The following is a 24,502-nucleotide window of genomic DNA, read 5'->3' as shown; positions in this document are numbered from 1 at the left end:
TCCTGGATCTAAAGTGGTTAAGGCAAGCTCATGGCTGCAGCTGCGGCCCAGAGCTCGGTATTACTTTTTTAAGCTAAGAATCTTCAATTTAGTAAAAGTGATCAAGGTGGCTCTACAGCTGCCTGATCACTTTTACAGTGATTAGGAGGGCAAGCCCTGTTCTCCAGTCCCTAATCCCCCCCCCCCCCCCCCACCGCCGGAACTGTTGATTATTTTGTCACTTCTAGGTCCAGAGCTGTCATTGCCTGGCTACTGTAGCCGAGGATGCAGCTAATTAAGCACAACCTGTGCTTGATTAGCTGCAGTGGAGAACAGGGAACATTGGGGGGTCTAATGGACCCTAATATCTCTATAAGGTAGACCTGTCACCTGTCCATGCTGTAACATAGCCTCCTTGCAATAGCAAATACATTTTAATTAACCACTTGTTGCTTTCCCTAATTGCTGAGGCCCAAGGACCACAGAGCAGGGTAAAGGCCAATCACAACGGGCCCTTTACCACGTGATTAGCTGTCAGCCAATGACAGCTGATCATGGAAGTTAACAGAAGCCGGTTGTGGTTAGCATGAAGAAAAGAAGCCTTTAGACGGCTTTCACACCGAGCCACCCCGGTCGTTGGCAGTAAAGTGGCGCAATTTTTAGTGCCGCTTTACCGTAGTTTTAGCTATGCTATTTGCCCACTAGTAAGGCTGTTTTAACCCCCCACTAGTGGCCGAAAAGGTGTTAAATCCACCCGCAAAATGCCGCCAGAGCACCGTTTTGCTGGTAGTATTGATTTCAATGGGGAGCAGCGGTGGAGGAGCGGCAGTGTGAAAAGGGTGTTAACCGGCTTCTGTTAGACAGACATCGGCCCCCTTAGTGCCCACCAGTGCCATCTATCAGTGCTCATCAGTACTGCTAATCAGTGCCCATCAATGCCACCTATCAGTGCCCATCAGTGCTGCCAATCAGTGTCTCTTCATCAGTGTAGCTTATTAGTGCTGTCTATCAGTGCCGCCTATCAATGCTCATCAGTGCCGCTGCATCAGTGCCCATCGGTGCCACCTTATCAGTGCCCATTATTGCAGCCTATCAGTGGCCATCAGTAAAGGAGAAAAATTACGTTTGCAAAATTTTATTACAAAATATGAAAAAAAAAATGTTCAAAATTTTCAGCCTTTTTTTGTTTGTTTAGCAAAAAATAAAAACCTCAGCGGTGATTAACCACTTCCTGACCAGCGCACGACGATGTACGTCGACAGAATGGCACGGGCAGGCATATTGGCATACAGGTACGTCCAATATTCAATGCCGCCCATTTATATAGCAGTGATTGCTGTATAAATGACAATGGTCCCAAAAATGTGTCAAAAATGTCCGATGGGTCCCCCACAATGTCGCAGTCACAATAAAAATCGCTGATCGCCGCCATTAATAGTAAAAAAAAATAATAAAAAATTATTAATAAAAATGCTATAAAACTATCCCTATTTTGTAAACGCTATAACTTTTGCGCAAACCAATCAATAATCGCTTATTGCGATTTTTTTTACCAAAAATATGTAGAAGAATACGTATCGGCCTAAACTGAGGGAAAAAAATGTTTTTTTATATATTTTTGGGGGATATTTATTATAACAAAAAGTAAAAAATAATGCGTTTTTTTTCAAAATTGTCGCTCTATTTTTGTTTATAGCGCAAGAAATAAAAACCGCAGGGGTGATCAAATACCACCAAAAGAAAGCTCTATTTGTGAGAAAAAAAGGACGTCAATTTTGTTTGGGAGCCACGTCGCACGACCGCGCAATTGTCAGTTAAAGCGACGCAGTGCCGAATCGCAAAACGTGGTCTGGTCTTTGACCAGCAAAATGGTCCGGTCTGAAAGTGGTTAAATACCACCAAAAGAAAGCTCTATTTGCATGAAAAAAAAATGATAAAACATCATATGGGGTGCAGTGTTATACAACCACGCAATTGTCATTCAAAGTGCCATAGCGCTGAAAATTGGCCTGGGCAGGAAGGGGGTATAATTGCCCGGTGGGCAAGTGGATAAAAAATGTTTTTTTTTTTTATGAAATGCTTATAAAAATAAAATTTTTAAAAATGTAAAGCACAAATTCTACTTACAGTTAAAATAGTTGGTGTGATAAAAGCCCAGCAAACCTTCCAGAAGCGATTGGGCTGAAATCCGATCATCATCTCAATGTCCTCGCAGAATCTCTGCAGACCTGAAGTGACAAACAAAGCAGAAGTGACAATCCAAAAGAAACAAACATTGGGAAGACTTCACAGGGCAGCGCGCTGCAGATGTCTGCATGCGCACACATACAGGGTCATCGTGACAACATTAATATTTATCTGTGAGTGCCGAAGGAACTCGGGAAAAGGAACAGCAAGTTCCACTTCTCAAGTCTGCAAGAGGACAAAAAAAAAGTCACAGTAAACTCTGATCAGTATAAAGTAAGAGACAAGAGTGCCATCCAGTGGTCAGAAAAGAGAAAGCAGCTCCATTGGTAGCCTTGCACAGGGGTTCTCAACCTTATTGAGACAAGGGCCAATAAAAAATTCTTCCAAAACCTTTCATGCCCAAACAGTACAAACAAAAAAGGTTAATAGTTAATAATAACAAAATAAAAGTATGGCAATGCAGAAGATGTATTAAAATGCTCAAAGGCTCTGGATGTAACTGAGTGCTAATCTGGGATGGATGCAGGGAGGTTCATGGCTGTGCAGCAGACATGGTCGCTCTGTAGCTGGGAGCAATTGTGAGGGATGGGGGGACTTAGGAGGGGCTGTGGGTTTCTCCAGGTGGCTTGAGGCTTTCCATTGGCATTGTGGTAGTCTGGCATGTATTGCAGGTACTGGGGGGGCAATATGGGACACTGTTGGAGGTGGGGGGCAGTATGGTGAGATGGAGGGTCTGCAGCAAGGTGGGAGGCTGAAAAGCACTGTGGGGTCTGAGAGCAGTGTGGAAGGTTGGGGGCAGTAGGGGGGGGGCTGGAGGGTCTGCAGCCAGCTTGAGGGCACTGTGGGTCCTGAGACCTCTCAGGAGGCCTGAGGACAGTGTCAGAGGTTGAGGGGCATGGTTGACAACTCTGAGGGCACTGTGGGTCCTGAGACCTCTTAGGAGGCCTGAGGACAGTGTGGGAGGTTGAGGGGCATGGTTGACAACTTTGGGAGCTTGAGGGCACTGTGGGTCCTGAGACCTCTCAGGAGGCCTGAGGACAGTGCGGGAGATTGAGGGGCATGGTTGACAACTATGGGAACTTGAGGGCACTGTGGGTCCTGAGACCTCTCAGGAGGCCCGAGGACAGTGAGGGAGATTAAGGGGCATGTTTGACAACTATGGGAGGTTGGAGGCACTGTGAGAGGTTAGGGGATCTGCAGATGACTGAAGGCCTGGGAGGTAGGAGGCCTTGGTCCGTTAATGGGCCATGACCCAATGGTTGGGAACCGCTGACCTATTATATATACAGTAGGAGGTATCTTTGACCAATATTATAACACTACAGCTGAATGATCTCAGAACTGAATTTTAATGGTTTCCCAGTCTTGGTCCATAGGGCTCAATATTGAGTTGGCCCGCCCTTTGCAGCTATAACAGCTTCAACTCTTCTGGGAAGGCCGTCCACAAAGTTTAGGAGTGTGTCTATGGGAATGTTTGACCGTTCTTCCAGAAGCACATTTGTGAGGTCAGGCACTGATGTTGGAGAAGGCCTGGCTCACAGTCTCCGCTCTAATTCATCCCAAAGGTGTTCTATCACGATGAGGTCAGGACTCTGTGCATGCCAGTCATGTTCCTCCACCCCAAACTCACTCATCCATGTCTTTATGGACCATGCTTTGTGCACGGGTCCAAATAATTTGGAAGAGGGGGGGATTATGGTGTGGGGGTTGTTTTTTTAGACTTGGCCCCTTAGTTCCAGTGAAGGGAACTCTTAAGGAGTCAGCATACCAAGAAATTTCGGACAATTTCATGCTTCCAACTTTGTGGGAACAGTTTGGGGACGGCCCCTTCCTGTTCCAACATGTCTGTGCACCAGTGCACAAAGCAAGGTCCATAAAGACATGGATGAGTGAATTTGGGGTGGAGGAACTTGACTGGCCTGCAGAGAGTCCTGACCTCAACCCGATAGAACACCTTTTGGATAAAATAAGACCGGAGACTGTAAGCCAACATCACTGCTACCCTCACAAATGTGCTTCTGGAAGAATGGTCAAACATTCCCATAGACACACTCCTAAACCTTGTGGACGGCCTTCCCAGAAGCTGTTATAGCTGCAAAGGGTGGGCCAACTCAATATTGAACCCTACGGACTAAGACTGGGATGCCATTAAAGTTCATGTGTGTGTAAAGGCAGGCGTCCCAATACTTTTGGCAATATAGTGTATATCTTTTGCTATTTCATGAACCTACAATCCCACAAAACAATCTGTAATGTAGGGCAGGTTCAATATATAAATACAGAGAGAAATGAATCATACTTCTCTCTATTTGGACCTCGATCAGAGCGGGACCCGCAGCCAGTACAAGATGCGAAGCATTATAAAGCTAGCTGTCTCCTGTTCAGACCTGCAGTTGCAAGGCCTGAATTGGTAACAAAGTCAGTAAAAACTAAACACCCTGATCAGAATAAGTAAAAGAGACGGTAGTGCCATCTACTGGTCAAAGGAGAGGACGACACCATCATTAGCGCAGAAGATACAGGAGATATCATTGTTCAATACCGCTAAACAATCACTGGGTACATTCACATTTCATGACGGTGGATTTACATGTTATTAATGCATGTCTATTCTTGCATTTATGCACATGCGAGCTGCATTTACATGTGTGTTTGATGTGTTTTCATGTTGTTTGTAAAAAATAAAGAAAAGTTAAAGAAAGAAAAAAGAACTCTGCCCTGTGGTTTTATTGGAAACTGTCTTAAAACATTATGTATTATTATTAGTAGTAGTATTATGCACACTACATGTATGTTTTACTGCTCCGCCGTGCATTTGGATGAGCATTCAAAAAAAAAAAAAACAAGCACCACTCTGACACCTAGTGGTAGAATTGAAGAATCCAGTTCAGTATTTTCTTAATGGAATATGTTTATTCTGCTGGATAGAGGAAGTATAAAAAGTATTATTATTTTTTTATAGCAAAAGTGTGCCTGATCCCGAAGTGGAAAGGTTGTGGATATAACAAACAAATGCTAAAGAAATGTCTGAGATGGTATTATATGAATTCATAGAGTGTGGAGGATATGAAAGCGGCTAATAAGTGCAAGAGAGGAGTGCAGAGGGTATGACAGAGGGCAGTATATGCGGGAGAGGAGTGCAGAGGGTACAACAGTGGGTGGCATGGCCGACTTTTATATTGATTGGATCCTGGGCAAACATTTTCTTGGGTCCTCCTGAATCCACTTATCAACTATTTGCAGGCAGTGCAGGTCAAGGGGCTGCTTTGGGCCCCACAACAAGGACTGGGCCCAGGGCAGTTGCCCCTTTTGCCCTATGTTAAAGACAGCCTTGGTGGGTGGTATATGCAGGAAAGGGATATGACAGGGGGCATTAGGTGCAGGAGAGAGGAGAAAGACTAATGTAAGCACTGGGGAAAGGTGGATGTCTGTGTGCTGTAAGGAGGGATAAAGGGAAAAGACCAATATGTGTGCTGGGGGAGGGATACAGAGGAAAGACCAATCTGTGTGTGTGCTGGGGGAGGGATACAGGGAAAAGACCAATGTGTTTGTGCTGGGGGAGGGATACAGGGAAAAGACCAATATGTGTGCTGGAGGAGGGATACAGGGAAAGACCAATGTGTGTGCTGGAGGAGGGATACAGGGAAAGACCAATGTGTGTGTGTGTGCTGGAAGAGGGATACAGGGAAAGACCAATGTGTGTGTGCTGGAGGAGGCATACACGGAAAGACCAATGTGTGTGCTGGAGGAGGGATACAGGGAAAGACCAATGTGTGTGTGTGTGCTGGAAGAGGGATACAGGGAAAGACCAATGTGTGTGCTGGAGGAGGGATACAGGGAAAGACCAATGTGTGTGTGTGTGCTGGAAGAGGGATACAGGGAAAGACCAATGTGTGTGTGCTGGAGGAGGCATACACGGAAAGACCAATGTGTGCTGGAGGAGGGATACAGGGAAAGACCAATGTGTGCTGGGGGAGGGATACAGGGAAAGACCAATGTGTGCTGGGGGAGGGATACAGGGAAAGACCAATATGTGTGCTGGAGGAGGGATACAGGGGAAAGACCAATGTGTGTGTGTGTGTGCTGGAGGAGGGATACAGGAGAATGACCAATATGTGTGTGTGCTGGAGGAGAAATACAGGGAAATACCAATGTGTGTGTGCTGGAGGCGGGATACAGGGAAAGACCAATGAGTGTGTGCTGGAGAAGGGATATAGGGAAAGACCAATATGTGTGCTGGAGGAGGGATACAGGGAAATATCTATTTGTGTGTATTGGAGGAGGGATACAGAAAAGGGCCAATTTGTGTGTATGCTTAAGGATGGAGATAAGAAAAAGCCCTATGTGTGTGCTGGAGGAGGGATACGGGGAAAGATCAATGCGTGTGCTGGAGGAGGGATACGGGGAAAGGCCAATGTGTGTGTGTGCTGAAGGAGGGATAAAGGGAAAGACCAATATATGTGTGTGCTGGAGGAGGGATACGGGGAAAGACCCATGTGTGTGTGTGCTGAAGGAGGGATAAAGGGAAAGGCCAATACGTTTGTGCCGGAGGAGGGATAAAGGGGAAAGACCAATGAGTGTGTGCTGGAGGAGGGATATAGGGAAAGGCCAATATGTGTGCTGGAGGAGGGATACAGGGAAATATCTATTTGTGTGTATTGGAAGAGGAATACAGGAAAAGGGCCAATGTGTGTGCTGGAGGAGGGATACAGGGAAAGACCAATGTGTGTGTGTGCTGAAGGAGGGATACAGGGGAAGGCCAATACGTTTGTGCCGGAGGAGGGATAAAGGGGAAAGACCAATGTGTGTGCTGGAGGAGGGATACATAAAAAAAGGGCAATATGTTTGTGCTGGAGGAGGGATACAGGAGAAAAGACCAATGTGTGTGTGTGCCGGAGGAGAGATTTGCAGAGTAGCAAAGTGAAGTGCCATCTATATATTATGTAATATAAGACTATTATTTTTTTTTTTTTTTCTATTATGCCAATTTGCAGAACAGAAAAAACATAACAGGGTGGTTATGCATATCCAGTTTTATACAGTTTGTTACATTTTTATGTCCTGTATCCCCGAAGAAGGAGGTCCTATGTAAACCCCCCCCCCCCCCCCCCCCCCCCCCCACAGTGACTTATTTAGTGTGAAAAAGAGAATAATCTTCATTCACAAAATCCCTTTCTTTCCGTTACCCTGACCTCTGCCACCATCACAGATGCCGCACCACCCCCTTGTTTTGTGTGCCTTTTACTCCTTATACTGTACATCATCTATCCATTGGAAAGGGCTGAAAGTTATTTTGGGAAAGATTTTCATTGTCAGTGGATCTCTGATCCAAAACAAGTCAGAACATCTGATACAGATGGTTGCACAACAATGTATATCCATTGATACATTGTTGTGCAAGAAATCACGGAGAGGGCTGCAATGGGCTTCTCTAGAGATTCTCAACAGATGAAATGCAGCCTGTTCATTCTGTGTCTATTCCCAACAGGACACTGCAGCAGAACGCAGCATGTGGCATGGATCATACCCAACAAAATGACTGTTTCTATTGTTATATCTGATCATAAGATATGTTGTAGTTGTGCGCTGCCACCTAGTGGTGTGTGAACGTAAAAGTACAAATAAACGCAGACACATAAACCGTGTGCAATAAATCTAGCTGCTGCTATCACCAGGATGTTATCACAAAACAACAATGAATGAATATCTAAAAAATGTTATAGTATTGCTACAATCTGACAAATAATACATAAAACCAATAATATACAATAAATGCATGTGCTGAATAAATATGCAATCCAATATTAAATGTATAAAAAAAAAGTTGATTGAAACAAATTATCTTCTTATTATACAATGTGTTTCAAGTTACACTTATGCACGCTTTGCACCTCGTATACTTCTTCTTTAAAGGTTGCCTCCATGATGATCACCGGCAACTCCAGATCGATATGCAAAAATATAAGGCACTTTATATTTTTGCATGTCGGTCTGGGGTTACCGGTGATCATCACATGCGCATGCGTGCTCAGCACATTCATTTATTGCACATTAATATTGGATTTATTTACATTTTTTTACTTGAGAATCGCTTTTTTTTTCCCTCACAGTGTAATTTGAAACATATTCTATAATATTTTTTGTTTCAATCAACTTTTTTAAACATTTACTATTGGATTGTATATTTATTCAGCACTTGCGTTTATTGCATATTATTGGATTTATGTATTATTTGTCAGATTGTAGCAGCGCTATCACATTTTTTTTTATACTTATATCTGATCATACCTACCGTGTCCTGCTAGGCGTGTTGGCTTGTGGATCTAATTGTGTGACCCTCTTGGTTATTGTCATTTGAATATGCTGTGTTTTTCCTTCTTTTTATCTGATTGTAACCTGCAACTTTTTGAAAAATAAAGGAATTCCCCAAAAAAAAGAAAACGTTTCTGCCTTTTGTCCTGTATATCCCTGTGCCGCCTCGTACACGCGATCGGATTGTTGGCCAACAAAACTGTGGAATTTTGTCCAAAGGGCATTGGCCAGAACTCGACTTGCATGCACGCGGCCACACAATTGTCGGCCAACAAACACGAACGTTGTTTTTCAGCTCTTTAGCGCCACCCTTTGGGCTCCTTCTGCTAATTTCATGATAGTAGAAGTTTTGATTTTGAGTGTTTTGCGTTTTTCATTTCGTGCTTTTCAGTTTGTTTCTGAATGGCTGTTTGTCAACCAGACATGTTGCGGAATTGGAGGAGATGACGTGTTATTTATTATTGGCCTCGGAGTTATTACTTTTCCATAATTTTTTTGGTTGAATAATAATGATTTGATTTGTTATATTTTCTATATTTTTGAATGCACTTTTTGGTTAAAGCGGGAGTCCGCCGGGAGTTCCGCCTTTTTTTTTTTTTAAAAGCCAGCAGCTACAAATACTGCAGCTGCTGACTTTTAAATAAGGACACTTACCCGCCCAGCGCACCCGCGATGTCGGCACCCGAAGCCGATCTCTCGATCGTCTCTCGGGTGCTGCCGCCGCCATCTTGGGTATGGGAATCAGGAAGTGGAGCCTTTCGGCTTCATTTCCCGGTTCCCTACTGCGCATGCGCGAGTCGCGCTGCGCAATAAGGATGGTCCCCGCTGTCTCTGGGATCCGTGTGTTTCCCAGCAGGCAGCGGGGGACTTTCGGAAAGGGGCGTAGATTCTGCGGAAAGGGGCGTACCTTCTGCAGAATCAAAGCCGGAAGTGGGTGCAGATACCTGTACTGTACAGGTATCTGCACCCCCCTCCCCCCTAAAAGGTGGCAATTGTGACGCCGGAGGGGGGGAGGGTTCCGATGAGCGGAAGGTCCACTTTAGGGTGGACCTCCGCCTTAAGTTCTATTGGCAGATATCATGTCTAATTTTATTTGTTTTCTTTTTTTAATGCACAATAAATAAATTGTGTAGAATAATACTTGGCTTTGTGTTTTACTTCAAATTACAGTTTCGGAGTCGGCAGTTACATTTAAAAAAAATACAATGTAAAATTAACACGGGACACCAACATAGAGCTGTATCTTTGATCTTAACCACTTCAGCCCCGAACCATTTTGCTGGCCAAAGACCAGACCACTTTTTGCGATTCGGCACTGCGTCGCTTTAACTGACAATTGCGCGGTCGTGCGACGTGGCTCCCAAACAAAATTGACGTCCTTTTTCCCCCACAAATAGAGCTTTCTTTTGGGGGTATTTGGTCACCCCTGCAGTTTTTACTTTTTGCGCTATAAACAAAAATACAGTGACAATTTTTAAAAAAAACGCATTATTTTTTACTTTTTGTTATAATAAATATCCCCCAAAAATATATAAAACATTTTTTTCCCTCAGTTTAGGCCGATACGTATTCTTCTACATATTTTTGGTAAAAAAAAAATCGCAATAAGTGATTATTGATTGGTTTGCGCAAAAGTTATAGCGTTTACAAAATAGGGGATAGTTTTATGGAATTTTTATTAATATTTTTTTTTTACTAGTAATGGCGGCGATCAGCGATTTTTATTGTGACTGCGACAGTGGGTGGCAGTGTAGGGGTTAAGTGTTCCTAGGGGTGTGTTACCAACTGTGAGGGGGTTGGGCTTTCATTTAGTGAACACTGATCTCTGCTCCAATCACATGGAGCAGAGATCAGCGTCACTAGTTGCTAGGCAGAACGGGGAGATGCTGTTTATTTGTGTTTTTGCCGGCGGCGCACCCACGATGGCAGGGCGGCATTAAAGATTGGACGTACCTGTACGCCAATATGCCTGCCCGTGCCATTCTGCCAACGTACATCGGCATGCACTGGTCGGGAAGTGGTTAAAAACTACGGGATAATGGTGTTGTGGTAATTTGCCCAAAAACAAAACAAAAAAAAAACATAATAATATTATTCTTGATATCATTAGAAAAAAAAAAAAATGTTGAAAATTAGTTTGCAATAACTCCATCAGTATCACCAGCAAAGCAGCGTCATTATTATCCCGTTAAAGAAGAAGAGAATTGTGCGCTGCATTTGGAGATTTCATAATTTGCCGCGTCACAAATGTTAATTCTCCATTACGAACGCTCGTTTACAAAGACCGACCGCTTCCGGCTCGTCCTTGCTTCCGAGCATGCGTTGTTTGTACTTTGGACTTTTGTACGATGGACTTGTGTACACACACACACGATCGGAAAATCCGACAACAGACATTTGTTTTTTCGTGGAAAATTTGAAAACCTGCCATCCAACATTTGTCCGCGGAAAATCCGACAACACTTGTCCGATGGAAGCGTACACACGGTCGGATTTACCGCCGACAGCCTGACATCCAACATTTCCCGTCGGAAAATCCGATCGCGCGTGTGCGAGGCTTAGCACTATACCGGAGCTCACTGTCATGTCACAGACCCTTTTACAGCAGTGTTACTTGAAGAAATAAAAATCGCAGACGTAATTCCCTCATAATGGCTCCATGTGATAGTGTAATGGGAGTTTAATCTGTGTAAATAAGGCGATCGTGAAGTCTCTCTCTTGGCAAGGCGCTGCATTTTTTTTTTTTTTTTGCTCATATGTGTTCTAATGAGCCTAATTCTCCTTTTGGGAACAGTAAACAGAAGATGATTCCGTCTTTAACGCAAGCGACGGTCGTAAAAACCAAAATAGCATCTCTCTCTCCGTAAGGCAGGCAGTCTTCACTGTATATTTAAAGGGCCTCCCAGATGGCGATGTGGTGAAATCCTCCACTTCCAGCCAAAGATGACGATTGGCGGTTGGGGCAAAAGTGCTCTGCGTCATTGGAAAAAAAAAAAAAACGCGCTGTAGATTTCCTCTGTAAGGTATCAAATACCGCCGCTCGTTTTTTACCATTGACGCAACTGCAAAGTCGTTCTGGGTGCAGTAACGAGTTCAGATTAATTACTATTAATTCATTTAGATTTAGTTAAGTTTAGTGAGATATTGGGGGGTTATTTACGAAAGCCAAATCCACTTTGCACTACATATATATGTAACAAAATTAAAAAAATACTGCGCTAGTTAGTGCATGGAAAAGATTACAGTGAACTGGGAATAACTGCAGCATTTACACACATCTAGCGGAATGACTAATAGACATAAAACCACCGTAATACAATGAGTAGATGTGACCACTTTATAAATGATAAAAAATAAGAAATCGCGCTTAATAGCTCCGACCCGACATGTTTTGTCACACGGGACGTCTTCAGACTGCCAGCGGGTCCTGGGGACAAGACACATCTTTAGACTCCCGCAGAGGGCTATTTCTGCCGGCGTTTCCGACCTCACTACCACAGTAGGTCCACTCCTTCTGGTAAAGAGTCCCCACTTATTGAATTATTTTCACACGGAGATCTCAATCTTTCCCGGTGGTGGTGAAAGCCCTGGAATATCTCATCCTGCTGGATCTGTCATGTTTGTGGACATTGTTGCACTTTATTTCTATATTCTTCTGAGAAGTTAATTTGGCACTTTATTATACTCATCTCTCGAGAGAGAGACGTTTATATTATATTTTTATCAGCTTTACTTCACACATGTGTAATTGATTTTTCACACATACATATGTAACAAAATTAAAATACTGCGCTATCTGTGAAACAATGAATGATTTAAAAAATAGAAATAAGAAATAAAGAAATAAATCAAAAACTTTGCTGCAACTTCATGTGAGACACACACACAATACCATACAGAATTAAAACTTAAATTATCAGCAATCTTCACCAATGGATATCCTCATATAGAAATGTGTTCAATAGTTCCCCATGAAAAAATAAGGGCTTGTATAGTGTAAATCCTTATTTTTTTATTAAGGTAAAAAACGAAATTGCACTTACAATTAAGTTGTATAAAATCAGCATTTAGAATAGATCGAGCCGGCCGGCTCTCAATGGCAGCCCGTTGCTTCCGGGACCTGCGTACACGCAGTGACGTCATCATGTCGCTCCTCCCTACATGTTTCGTCACACCTGACGTCATCCTGGGGCACTATATATATGTATATATATATATATATATATATGTATATATGTATATGTATATATATATATTCATATTGTCACTTTTTGTCATATACCGTATATATATTTCAATTTGAATTTTTTAAGCAGGACTTCCCCTTTTTTTATTATTTATGTTTTGCATGATTATACCTCATGTTTTTTTTTGTCCCCGCTATTTGTATCATATTTGAGTTATTAGCGCGGTATAACACTTCCACATTATAAATGAAACATATAGGCAAACCAGATTTATAGCTTGGATCAGATAAAGGACAATGGGGGTTATTTACGAAAGGCAAATCTACTTTGCAATACAAGTGCAAACTACAAGTGCAAAGTGCACTTGAAATTGCACTATTCTATTTTATTCTGTTGCTAGAATAGAGTTGAATAGAATAGAAAATAACACAATAGTATAGAAGAAAACAACACAATGAAAAAGAATAGAATGAATATAACCATCTTCCTATTCTAAGCTATTCTTTTCTATTCTATTCAAATTCAAAATGATTCTATTTTGAGTTTTTGGAAATGGCTATATTCTTTCTATTTTTTTTCTATTCTATTCTTTTCTCTTCTTATGTGTTCAAATTCTAATTTATTCTATTTTGAAATTCGAATTTGAGAAGATGGATATATTCTGTCTATGTTATTTTATTATATTTGTTTCTATTATATTCTAGTCTATTCTGCTCTTTTATTCTCTATTCTATTGTGTTCTGTTTTACACTATTATATTTAATTATTTTATTTCCTGTTGTATTCATTTCTAGTCAATTTTTTTCCTTTATTTTCTATTTTATTTTATTCTCTTTGAAAATTGGAAAACTATTTGAGTTCAAAAAGTTTTTGAATTTGAAAACTATTGGAATTCAAAAATGTATTCGAAAACAATTTGAAAATTATTTGAATTTTGTCAGAATTATTTCTTGTTATTTCAGATTAATTTAAATTTGGTACTATTCTAATTCAGATATTCTGATACATCTAAATTTCCGGAAAAAAAACGAACATTTGTCCAAGTAACGAATGGTACATGTCTATTGTCAGCAACATTTTTTATTCTAACATTAAAGCGACTCTGGAAATATAGCAAAAGATCGCACCCAGGACGCCAAATCACTGTGATGAAAAGGAAAACGGGTTATGTAAAATGGTTTCAGCTCTGCTCTTCACCTGCAGGTGAGGTCCCTCAGACACATTTCGCCCCCTAGTGGACTTAATTGTTGATAAGGCCACCAGGGAGCGAAACATGTCTCAAGCCATATTACATTACCATGTTTAGTTTTTTGACCCAGTGAGTCGGCGACCTGTGTGTGATCAACTGCCATTTTTCTGTAGCATGTTGTATTATATTATTATTATTATTATTATTATTATTATTATACAGGATTTATTTACAGTGGAACCTTGGTTTACGATTACCGTGGTTAACAAGCGTTTTGAAAGACGAGCAACTTTTTTTTTTTAAATCCTGACCCGATTTGCGAGTGTTGTCTCGCAAAACAAGCAGAATTCAAGCTAAAGGGGTGTGCAGTACCGCATTTGGCCAGAGGTGCAGGGGGGGGCGCCAGGGACACACGGAACGATTCGGAGCCGTTAGGAAATTCTCTGAATCACTTGGAAACAATCGGAAATGCTCCACTCCCGAGTGTTTCTGAGCTTTCCCAGTTCAGCCGAGCTTTCCCCGAGTATTTCCGAGGCTCTCCAGCGCCCCCCCCCCACCTCTGGCCACATGCGGTATTGCATGTAATAGAAGTCATTGCGGAACGAATTATCTTAATTTCCATTGATTCCTATGGGGAAACTCGCTTTGATATGCGAGTGCTTTGGATTACAAACATTCTCCTGGAACAAGGGGTGGGCAGGACGTGTGGTTGCCCTGGGCGCAATGGTTTATTGCAGGGGTGGGGGCGCCCTGTGCCAGTTGCATCTGTTACAAGGCTGACAGGAGTAGTGACAGCAACATCACTGCTAACCCTATAGGGGAGGGAGGGGGCGCAGTTTAGTATCTTTGATCTGTGCGCTGGATGACCTTTTCCTGGCACTGGTAGGAGTATTGGAACAGTCATTTTTTTTGCAGCATCGCTTTGCCGGTGGTATAGCCACGCTGCCCCATTGATTTCAATGGGCAGGATCGGTACACACCGCTCCTTCACCGCTCCAAATATGCTGCTAGCAGGACTTTTATGGGATGCTAGCAGTCTTAACATGGGATGTGTTGAGGCAGCCTATTCCTAAACTGGAAGGTACCAAAAAAATATGAACATGCAGCACATCACAAAGCACGATTGTGGCATTCTGCAACCCGTGTGTTGGAGCCATAGTGCACTGGGGTACCACTGAAAATGAGTGACAACACAACTGACTAATGCACATAATGTGCTCTGTATTAAGGAAGACCTTTTATCTGGAATAGGCTGCCAATGCACAGTAATGGATAAAAATGGGCATGTAGCTTTTTTTTTTTGGCCTTATTGCATTTGAGTGCATTCAGAATAAATGGCACTGAAACACTCTCTTGCATTAATACTATATAGATAGACAGAAAGATAAAAGATAGATAGAGATAGTACAGGCAGATATTGGGGTTGGGTTCAGCACCATGAACAGTCCCTGAGTTTAGGCAGATATTGGGGTCTGGTTCAGCACAATGGACAGTCCCTGAGTACAGGCAGATATTGGGGTCTGGTTCAGCACAATGGACAGTCCCCTGAGTACAGGCAGATATTGGGGTCGGGTTCAGCACCATGGACAGTCCCTGAGTACAGGTAGATATTGGGGTCTGGTTCAGCACCATGGACAGTCCCCTGAGTACAGGCAGATATTGGGGTCGGGTTCAGCACCATGAACAGTCCCTGAGTTTAGGCAGATATTGGGGTCGGGTTCAGCACCATGGACAGTCCCTGAGTACAGGTAGATATTGGGGTCTGGTTCAGCACCATGGACAGTCCCCTGAGTACAGGCAGATATTGGGGTCGGGTTCAGCACCATGGACAGTCCCTGAGTACAGGCAGATATTGGGGTCGGGTTCAGCACTATGGACAGTCCCTGAGTACAGGCAGATATTGGGGTCTGGTTCAGCACCATGGACAGTCCCCTGAGTACAGGCAGATATTGGGGTCGGGTTCAGCACCATGAACAGTCCCTGAGTTTAGGCAGATATTGGGGTCTGGTTCAGCACAATGGACAGTCCCCTGAGTACAGGCAGATATTGGGGTCGGTTTCAGCACCATGGACAGTCCCCTGAGTACAGGCAGATATTGGGGTCGGGTTCAGCACCATGGACAGTCCCTGAGTACAGGCAGATATTGTGGTTGGGATCAGTACTGGGGACAGTCTCCTGAGTACAGGCAGATATTGGGGTCGGGTTCAGCACCATGGACAGTCCCCTGAGTACAGGCAGATATTGGGGTCTGGTTCAGCACCATGGACAGTCCCCTGAGTACAGGCAGATATTGGGGTCGGGTTCAGCACCATGGACAGTCCCTGAGTACAGGCAGATATTGGGGTTGGGATCCGTACTGGGGACAGTCCCCTGAGTACAGGCAGATATTGGGGTCGGGTTCAGCACCATGGACAGTCCCCTGAGTACAGGCAGATATTGGGGTTGGGATCAGTACTGGGGACAGTCCCCTGAGTACAGGCAGATATTGGGGTCGGGTTCAGCACCATGGACAGTCCCTGAGTACAGGCAGATATTGGGGTCGGGTTCAGCACCATGGACAGTCCCTGAGTACAGGCAGATATTGGGGTTGGGATCAGTACTGGGGACAGTCCCCTGAGTACAGGCAGATATTGGGGTCTGGTTCAGCACCATGGACAGTCCCCTGAGTACAGGCAGATATTGGGGTCGGGTTCAGCACCATGGACAGTCCCTGAGTACAGGCAGATATTGGGGTCGGGTTCAGCACCATGGACAGTCCCTGAGTACAGGCAGATATTGGGGTTGGGATCAGTACTGGGGACAGTCCCCTGAGTACAGGCAGATATTGGGGTCGGGTTCAGCACCATGGACAGTCCCTGAGTACAGGCAGATATTGGGGTTGGGATCAGTACTGGGGACAGTCCCCTGAGTACAGCAGATATTGGGGTCGGGTTCAGCACCATGGACAGTCCCTAGGTACAGGCAGATATTGGGGTCAGTTTCAGCACCATGGACAGTCCCCTGAGTACAGGCAGATATTGGGGTCGGTTCAGCACCATGGACAGTCCCTAGGTACAGGCAGATATTGGGGACGGGGTCAGCACCATGGACAGTCCCTGAGTACAGGCAGATATTGGGGTTGGGATCAGTACTGGGGACAGTCCCTGAGTACAGGCAGATATGGGAGTTGGGATCAGTACTGGGGACAGTCCCCTGAGTACAGCAGATATTGGGGGTCGGGAAGGATCAATAATAACAGCACTTGCAGGCTATAGTGAATAGGTGCAAATAAATGACCATATTGAACATTGTAAAAAATAATTTACACAAATGATATTGTGCTAAGTGCTCAAAAAGTGCATAGGTGCTCCAATATTGTTTCCTGCGCTCCACAAATTAGAACGGTGCCGTGTGCCACACTCCCCTGTTGTGACCCCACTCAACAAATGGCATGGACCCACAGCTTTGCAGTCTGGGGTCAGAAAAGCTGAGATCAATAGGATCAGTTGTGGGACACAAGGACTTCTCGGGAGCCTCTCACAGTGGTGGTTTCCATAAATATTCAAAGGCACTCAATCAAATTCATATGTGGAAGACAAAGAAGGAATAGTGAAGTACTGTATGGATGTAGAAAACGCACTGGATAGGCGCTGCGAACAAGAAACCAAAATAAACCATGATGTGCTAACACATAACATGCATTAAGGTAACACATGCGTTACCGCAATGCACTACAGCGGAAACGTGTGTTTCAGGCCCAACCTATTATTTCTATGCTTACCATTGGGAATGAGGTTTGGGTTTATCGCTACCATGGGTTCATGACGAATCCCCCGGGACTCACAGAGTTCCAGAATCACAAACCAACATAAATAAGGAACGGCCATTAAAGCGGGAGTCCGCCGTTTTTTTTTATTTTTTTTTAAGTCAGCAGCTACAAATACTGCAGCTGCTGACTTTTAAAATAAGGACACTTACCTGTCCAGCGCGCCCACGATGTCGGCACCCGAAGCCGATCTCTCGATCATCTCTCGGGTGCTGCCGCCGCCATCTTGGGTATGGGAATCAGGAAGTGGAGCCTTTCGGCTTCATTTCCCGGTTCCCTACTGTGCATGCGCGAATCGCGCTGCGTAATAAGGATGTACCCGCTGCCTCTGGTATCCGTGTGTTTCCCAGCAGGCAGCGGGGGACTTTCGGAAAGGGGTGTAATCTACGCCCCTTTCCGCAGAGAGCTATCCCGGAAGTGGGTGCAGATACCTGTACTGTACAGGTACCTGCACCCCCCTCCCCCCTGAAAGGTGCCAATTGTGGCGCCGGAGGGGGGGAGGATTCCAATGAGCGGAAGGTCCACTTTAGGGTGGACCTCCGCTTTAATGTGGGGCATAGCCTTTTCCCTGGTAAGGTGAGTCACAAGTGCCGAGGAATGGATAATCCTGCACCCCCCATTCTACAAAAGGGTGGGCTCACAGCCGTCATATTGTTAGTGGGGTTTTTTTTTCGTAATTTTAGCATTAGTCAATGTCCCCCCATGGCAGTGCCAGGCTTGCCGTATATTTTGACCATGACCCAAACGAACTGTGAGTGGCCCTCCAAGATGTCATCCTGTAATGCTCCAGTGACTCGCTTTAATGCTAGGAAAGCCTGTCCTGGCTCAGTGTACACATTTAAAGCCCCACCCACCGGGCTTAGTCATATGACTTAGTCATAGGCAGGGTTAAATGCGTCTGACGGAGTCAGCATGAAGCCGCTTCATTCTTCTCTACACCTGGGTTGTTTCTCTTATGCCCCATACACACGGTAGGACATTCCGACGGGTTTTGGCGCGAAAAACTTGTGTTGCGTACACACGGTCGGCACAAAGTTGTCGGGAAAATCCGATCGTTCGGAACGAGGTGACGTGCAAAAACGTATGACGGGACTACGTAGAGGCCAGTAGCCAATAGCTTTCCTCTCCAAATTTTTTTTTTTTTCCTGAGCAATGCGTGTCACTTTGTGCGTCGGAAATTCTCTACACACGATCGGAAAAAGTCCGATTTGGATTTTGTTGTCGGAAAATTTTAGATCCAGCTCTCAAACTTTTCCCGTCAGAAAATTCCGATTGAAAAAGTCCGATAGAGCCCACACAGGATCGGATTTTCCGACAACATAATCCGATCAGACTTTTTCCGGCTGAATTTCGGACCGTGTGTATGGGGCAGTAGAGCGTGGCATCTCATCCTCTTGCCTTGTCTTTTGTGGCACCCCCCCCCCCCCCCCCACACACACACACACACACACACACACACACACACCCGACTTTGCAACAAAATTCACAAACTTTAAGCTAAATTTGCAAAGCTGTTTGCAAACCAAATCCAGGCAGTTTCGCTCATCCCCACTTACCGTAAATATAACAAATCCCAACCAGCTCAAAGATGGCGATGATGACGAGAGAATATGACGCGGCGTACGTATCCACCAGCTGCAGCATGTAAATTCCACCCTGCAAGTGACAAAGCATTGGGGAAAAAAAAAAAACATTTGGCCCAATCACTTGATGTATAAAGTAGAATTGAAGGCTCTCCAGCTATATTCTCTGCAATTCTAATGTGCGAATGTGTAAAATACTACATTCTGTCCACTAGATGGAGCTAAAGAGCACACTTAAATCCTGTGATACTCAGCACCATCTAGTGGCCATAATGTAGTATTGTCCACATTCACACATTCAAATGACAAAGAATATAGCCAGAGAACATTTGATTTTTCCCCATTCACAGAAAATATATATTGCTTGCAGTTTTATACAATCTGCACCAGTTCATTCATTCAGCTATGTGAATTTTTTGATGAACTTTTCCAAAGTGTACGTACAACCTTTTTCATTTGTTTGAGTTGGCCCACCCTTTGCAGCTATAACAGCTTCAACTCTTCTGGGAAGGCCGTCCACAAGGTTTAGGAGTGTGTCTATGGGAATGTATGTCCATTCTTCCAGAAGTGCATTTGTGAGGTCAGGTGCTGATGTTGAATGAGAAGGCCTGGCTCACAGTCTCCCCTTTAATTCATCCCAAAGGTGTTTTATCGGGTTGAGGTCAGGACTCTGTGCAGGCCAGTCAAGTTCCTCCACCCCCAAACTCATTTCTCCATGTCTTTACGGACCTTGCTTTGTGCACTGGTCCAAATCATTTGGTGGAGAGGGGGTTATGGTGTGGGGTTGTTTTTCAGGGGTTGGGCTTGGCCCCTTAGTTTCAGTGAAGGGAATTCTTAAGGCGTCAGCATACCAAGACATTTTGGACAATTTCGTGCTCCCAACTATATGGGAACAGTTTGGGGATGGCCCCTTCCCGTTCCAATATGACTGTGCACCAGTGCACAAAGCAAGGTCCATAAAGACACGGATGAGCCAGTTTGGGGTGGAGGAACTTGACTGGCCTGCAGTAGAGCGGAGACTATGAGCCAGGCCTTCTCGTCCAACATCGGTGCCTGACCTCACAAATGCACTTCTGGAAAAATGGTCAAACATTCCCATAGACACCCTCCTAAACCTTGTGGACAGCCTTCCCAGAAAAGTTTAACCGCTTGCCGACCGCCGCCTGTATATATACATCGGCAGAATGGCACGGCTGGGCAAAGTAACGTGCCGCAAGCTCCGTGCCCGTGCCCGCGGGACGCAATCGTGTCACGGAGCTGAAGAACGGGGAGATGCCGATGTAAACACAACATCTCCCCGTTCTGCCTAGTGACAGGACACCGATCGTCTGTTCCCTGTCATCATCGGGAGCTATGATCAGTGTCGTGTCACTGCTAGCCCATCCCCCAGACAGTTAGAAACACGCCCCTAGGACACACTTAACCTCTCCCCGCCCCCTAGTGGTTAACCCCTTCACTGCCAGTGACATTTTTACAGTAATCAGTGCAATTTTATAGCACTGATCACTCTATAAATGCCAATGGTCCCAAAAATGTGTCAAAATTGTCCGACGTGTCCGCCATAATGTCGCAGTCACGATAAAAATCGCAGATCGCCGGCATTACTAGTAAAAAAAAAATATTAATAAAAATGCCATAAATCTATCCCCTATTTTGTAGACACTATAACTTTTGCGCAAACCAATCAATAAACGCTTATTGCGTTTTTTTTGTTTTGTTTTTTACCAAAAATATGTCGAAGAATACGTATCGTCCTAAACTAAAGAAAAAAATGTTTTATATATTTTTTGGGGATATTTATTATAGCAAAAAGTAAAAAATATTGCGTTTTTTTTTTTCAAAATTGTCTCTTTTTTTGTTTATAGCGCAAAAAATAAAAACCGCAGGGGTGATCAAATACCTCCAAAAGAAATCTCTATTTGTGGGGGAAAAAGGACGTCAGTTTTGTTTGGGTGCCACATCGCACGACCGCGCAATTGTCAGTTAAAGCGACGCAGTGCCGAATCGCAAAAAGCGCTCTGGTCAGGAAGGGGGTAAATCCTTCAAGAGTTGAAGCTGTTATAGCTGCACAGGGTGAGCCAATATTGAACCCTACGGACTAAGACTGGAATGCCATTAAAGTTCATGTGCATGTAAAGGCAAACGTCCCAATACTTTTGACAATATAGTGTATATGAATGCCTTCTGGAAATCAGGGAGGAATTGATTTTTTTTCCCCACTGGAGCAAAATTGGGCTTTTTTTTTTTTTTTTTTTGCCCTTCCTCTGGATTAACTATGAGTACTGTATAGGATTAGGTATACAGAGATGTTCTAGTTATTTTTTATTTATCATTTGAACTAGATGGACTTGTGTCTCTTTTTTTATTTTTCAGCCTAACTATGTAACTATGACTAACAAACCACTCAGTCTGATTGCACGCTGTGGGTCCAGCCCATGAACACAATGCCCACCCAATGAAGTAAACGCTCATATTATTGGGTTATAGAACGTCACCACTGACCTGGGTAATCATGGGGAATCCCGCTATGAAGAACGCGATGCAGCACACTAAGGTGAACAGAGGCTTGTGGGTACGAAGGTATTTGGGGAATTCATCAGAAACAGAGGTCACTATGGTTTCAATGGTGGCAAACTGAGGAGAAGAGATAAAAAAAAATTATAATATAGTGAACACCGCAACAACAACAACAAAAACAACAACAACAACAACAAAAAACAACAAAAAACAAAAACAACAACAACAACAAAAAACAACAACAACAAAAACAACAACAACAACAACAAAAACAACAACAAAAACAACAACAGCAACAACAAAAAACAACAGCAACAACAACAAAAAAAACAACAACAACAACAACATGCTCATACTCTTTAAAAGGGAGCTTGCATTAAAAAAAAACTTTACTATACAAAGTGTGGTTATTAAAAATAAAAAAAAGTAATGTAAAAAATGTAAATGTGCTATATTGTGTACATGCCTACGTATTCCACTGATTCCGTTTGGCATGTGTAGAATGTGTAGAATGTGTAGAATGCCAGACCCTTAAAGAAAAATAATACGTTTTTTTCTGATCGATATATTTTTTTCATTTACCTTTTATTTCTTTTCTTTTTTTTAATCTTTGTTTTTACAAATGAACATTCATTACCCCATGCTTTCAGAACAATTGGTTTGCAATGCATGCTGGGATTTTAAAAAGCAAGTTCCTTGCTGCCTGCATGCTTGTTGGCTTCCTCTGGGTAACTGACTAACAGCCTTGTGTTTCTCAGGTACTGTACATTCACAATACAAGCTGTCCATTTTCTAGAAAGTTGAAATCTTAGCCCTGGTTCACACTGGTGCGGCTTTGAAATTGCGCTACTTCAGCGCGCTTTCAAAGCTGCACATCAGTGCAATTTGCGATGCCGATTTCATTGCGGCTTTTGCGACTTTTTCTCTGTATCAGTTTTTTGTGTTTTTATTTTATTTATTTTTTTAAACAATTTTTGCGGCTTGCGACTTTATTTAAAATTATTGTAAACTAAGGATCGCCTTGTAAAACATCCCATTCAATTTAAAAAAGAGATGAAAGGCAAAACATTTTTGTATAGATCTAAAAAAAAAAAAAAAAAATTTGTATAGATCTAAAAAAAAAAAAAAAATTGTATAGATCTAAAAAAAAAAAAAATTATAAATGTCTTTTTTCCCTTTTTTTATAAGTGATCACATTCCTTCTGTTTTCAGCTACATACGAGCTGGAGGGGGGAGGGGGAGCAGCAGCACACTGATCTTCCCAGTGAAGAGCTCTGCAGCAGGGGGGGGGGGGGGGCATGTCAGGACAAGCCTGATTATTGGAGGAGAACATAAGGAGTTCCCAGTATAACTACAGAACTGACCATGCTGTGCTCTCCCGCCCAGTGTGGCTAGCTTACAATAGGAAAGCAGAGGGACTAGCGGGAACACCAGGGATTTGACACAATGGAAGCAATACAAAGAGAACAGGAGACTTTCTCGTACATGTACATGGGACAGCAGCCACATATCGGGAATATGAAGTGTTGGGGGGTAACAAACACTTTAATAGAAGTCCATGCAAGTCGCAATGAAATCAGTAAAAAGTCGCGCAGGAACCTTTTTCGTAATCGCTGTGACATGAGTGATGGCGATATCAACAGTTCCATAGTTGGCCATAGGGTGCGACTTGTCATGCCAATTTGGAACTGTCAAATCACATGACAAGTCGCACCGGTGTGAATGGGGGCTAAAACAAAGTAATATTACTATTACATTATTGTTATTGATTATTATAATAATTAATTATTAAATAGTATTAAATTATTATTATTATTATTATTATAAATTATTATTATAAATTATTATTATTATTATTATTGTTATAAATTATTATTATTATTATTATTATTATTATTATTATTAATATTATTATTAATATAAATTATTATTATTATTATAAATTATTATTATAAATTATTATTATTATATTATTAGTAGTAGTAGTAATATTACAGAGAAATTGCATATTTTTGCATCATTGTTTCTTGAGTGCAATTTTTGGTTAGAACTGGACTCGATCCTAAATTTAGGCTAACGGGGCAGTCTGCCCATCAGTCGCTAGATTTGATCCTAAAAGACTTTGCTTCGGGATCAACACAGCTAAAGTCTGCACCATCCGGTGGCCAGCAGGGAAGAACATGCTTGTCTAAAGGGATGACAAAAAAAAACGACACATTAATAAAAACCTGGCTGGGACTCCACTCCCCAATCCCACTGCAATTTGATCTTCCAAATAAATTATGAGCCTTGGAAACACTCCAACACTCTATAAACGTTGTCTCTTTATAGAGTGTTGGAGTGTTTCCAAGGCTCATCATTTAAGAAGTTCAAATTGCAGTGGGATTGAGGAGTGGAGTCGCAGCCAGGTTTTTATTAAGGTGTTTTTTTTTTGTCATCCCTTTAGACAAGCATGTTCTTCCCTGCTGGCCATTGAATGGTGTAGACTTTAGCCGGTGCTGATCAGTTGCTTGGTTGTCATTTTAAGTTAAATGCGTTGGCAATTACTCCTCAATGGGAATGTACATATGGAATATTTAAATAGAATATACTGAATATTAAGTTGGAGAACTTTAAGGATCTTTTATTCATTATATTTTAATTTTGTCTAAAGGGATGGAAGGTGAGAAAAAAAAAACACATCCCAGGGCAACCTGTATTTGTGCAAGTTCCAGGGAGGGAGCTGGCCATTGTACTTTAGATT

General features: G+C 43.0%; 1 protein-coding gene across 1 annotated transcript in view; it reads right to left on the bottom strand.

Annotated features, from left to right (window-relative positions):
- SLC6A5 (solute carrier family 6 member 5) overlaps nucleotides 1-24,502 on the bottom strand; it is a 127,869-nt gene that overhangs the window by 28,417 nt on the left and 74,950 nt on the right. Inside the window, exons 11-13 of the mRNA XM_077453610.1 lie at nucleotides 21,745-21,876; nucleotides 19,216-19,315; nucleotides 2,107-2,207 (exon numbers count right to left, since the gene is read on the bottom strand). Of these exons, the coding sequence (XP_077309736.1) occupies nucleotides 2,107-2,207; nucleotides 19,216-19,315; nucleotides 21,745-21,876 (333 nt within the window). The remainder of the gene's footprint in view (nucleotides 1-2,106; nucleotides 2,208-19,215; nucleotides 19,316-21,744; nucleotides 21,877-24,502) is intronic.

This window comes from Lithobates pipiens, unplaced genomic scaffold (genome assembly GCF_037356315.1).
Source record: "Lithobates pipiens isolate NorthernLeopardFrog02 unplaced genomic scaffold, aLitPip1_a1.2 Scaffold_24, whole genome shotgun sequence".
Classification (NCBI taxonomy): Eukaryota; Metazoa; Chordata; class Amphibia; order Anura; family Ranidae; genus Lithobates; species Lithobates pipiens.
Note: the sequence above shows the minus strand (reverse complement) of the source record. Positions and strands in the feature narration are given on the sequence as shown.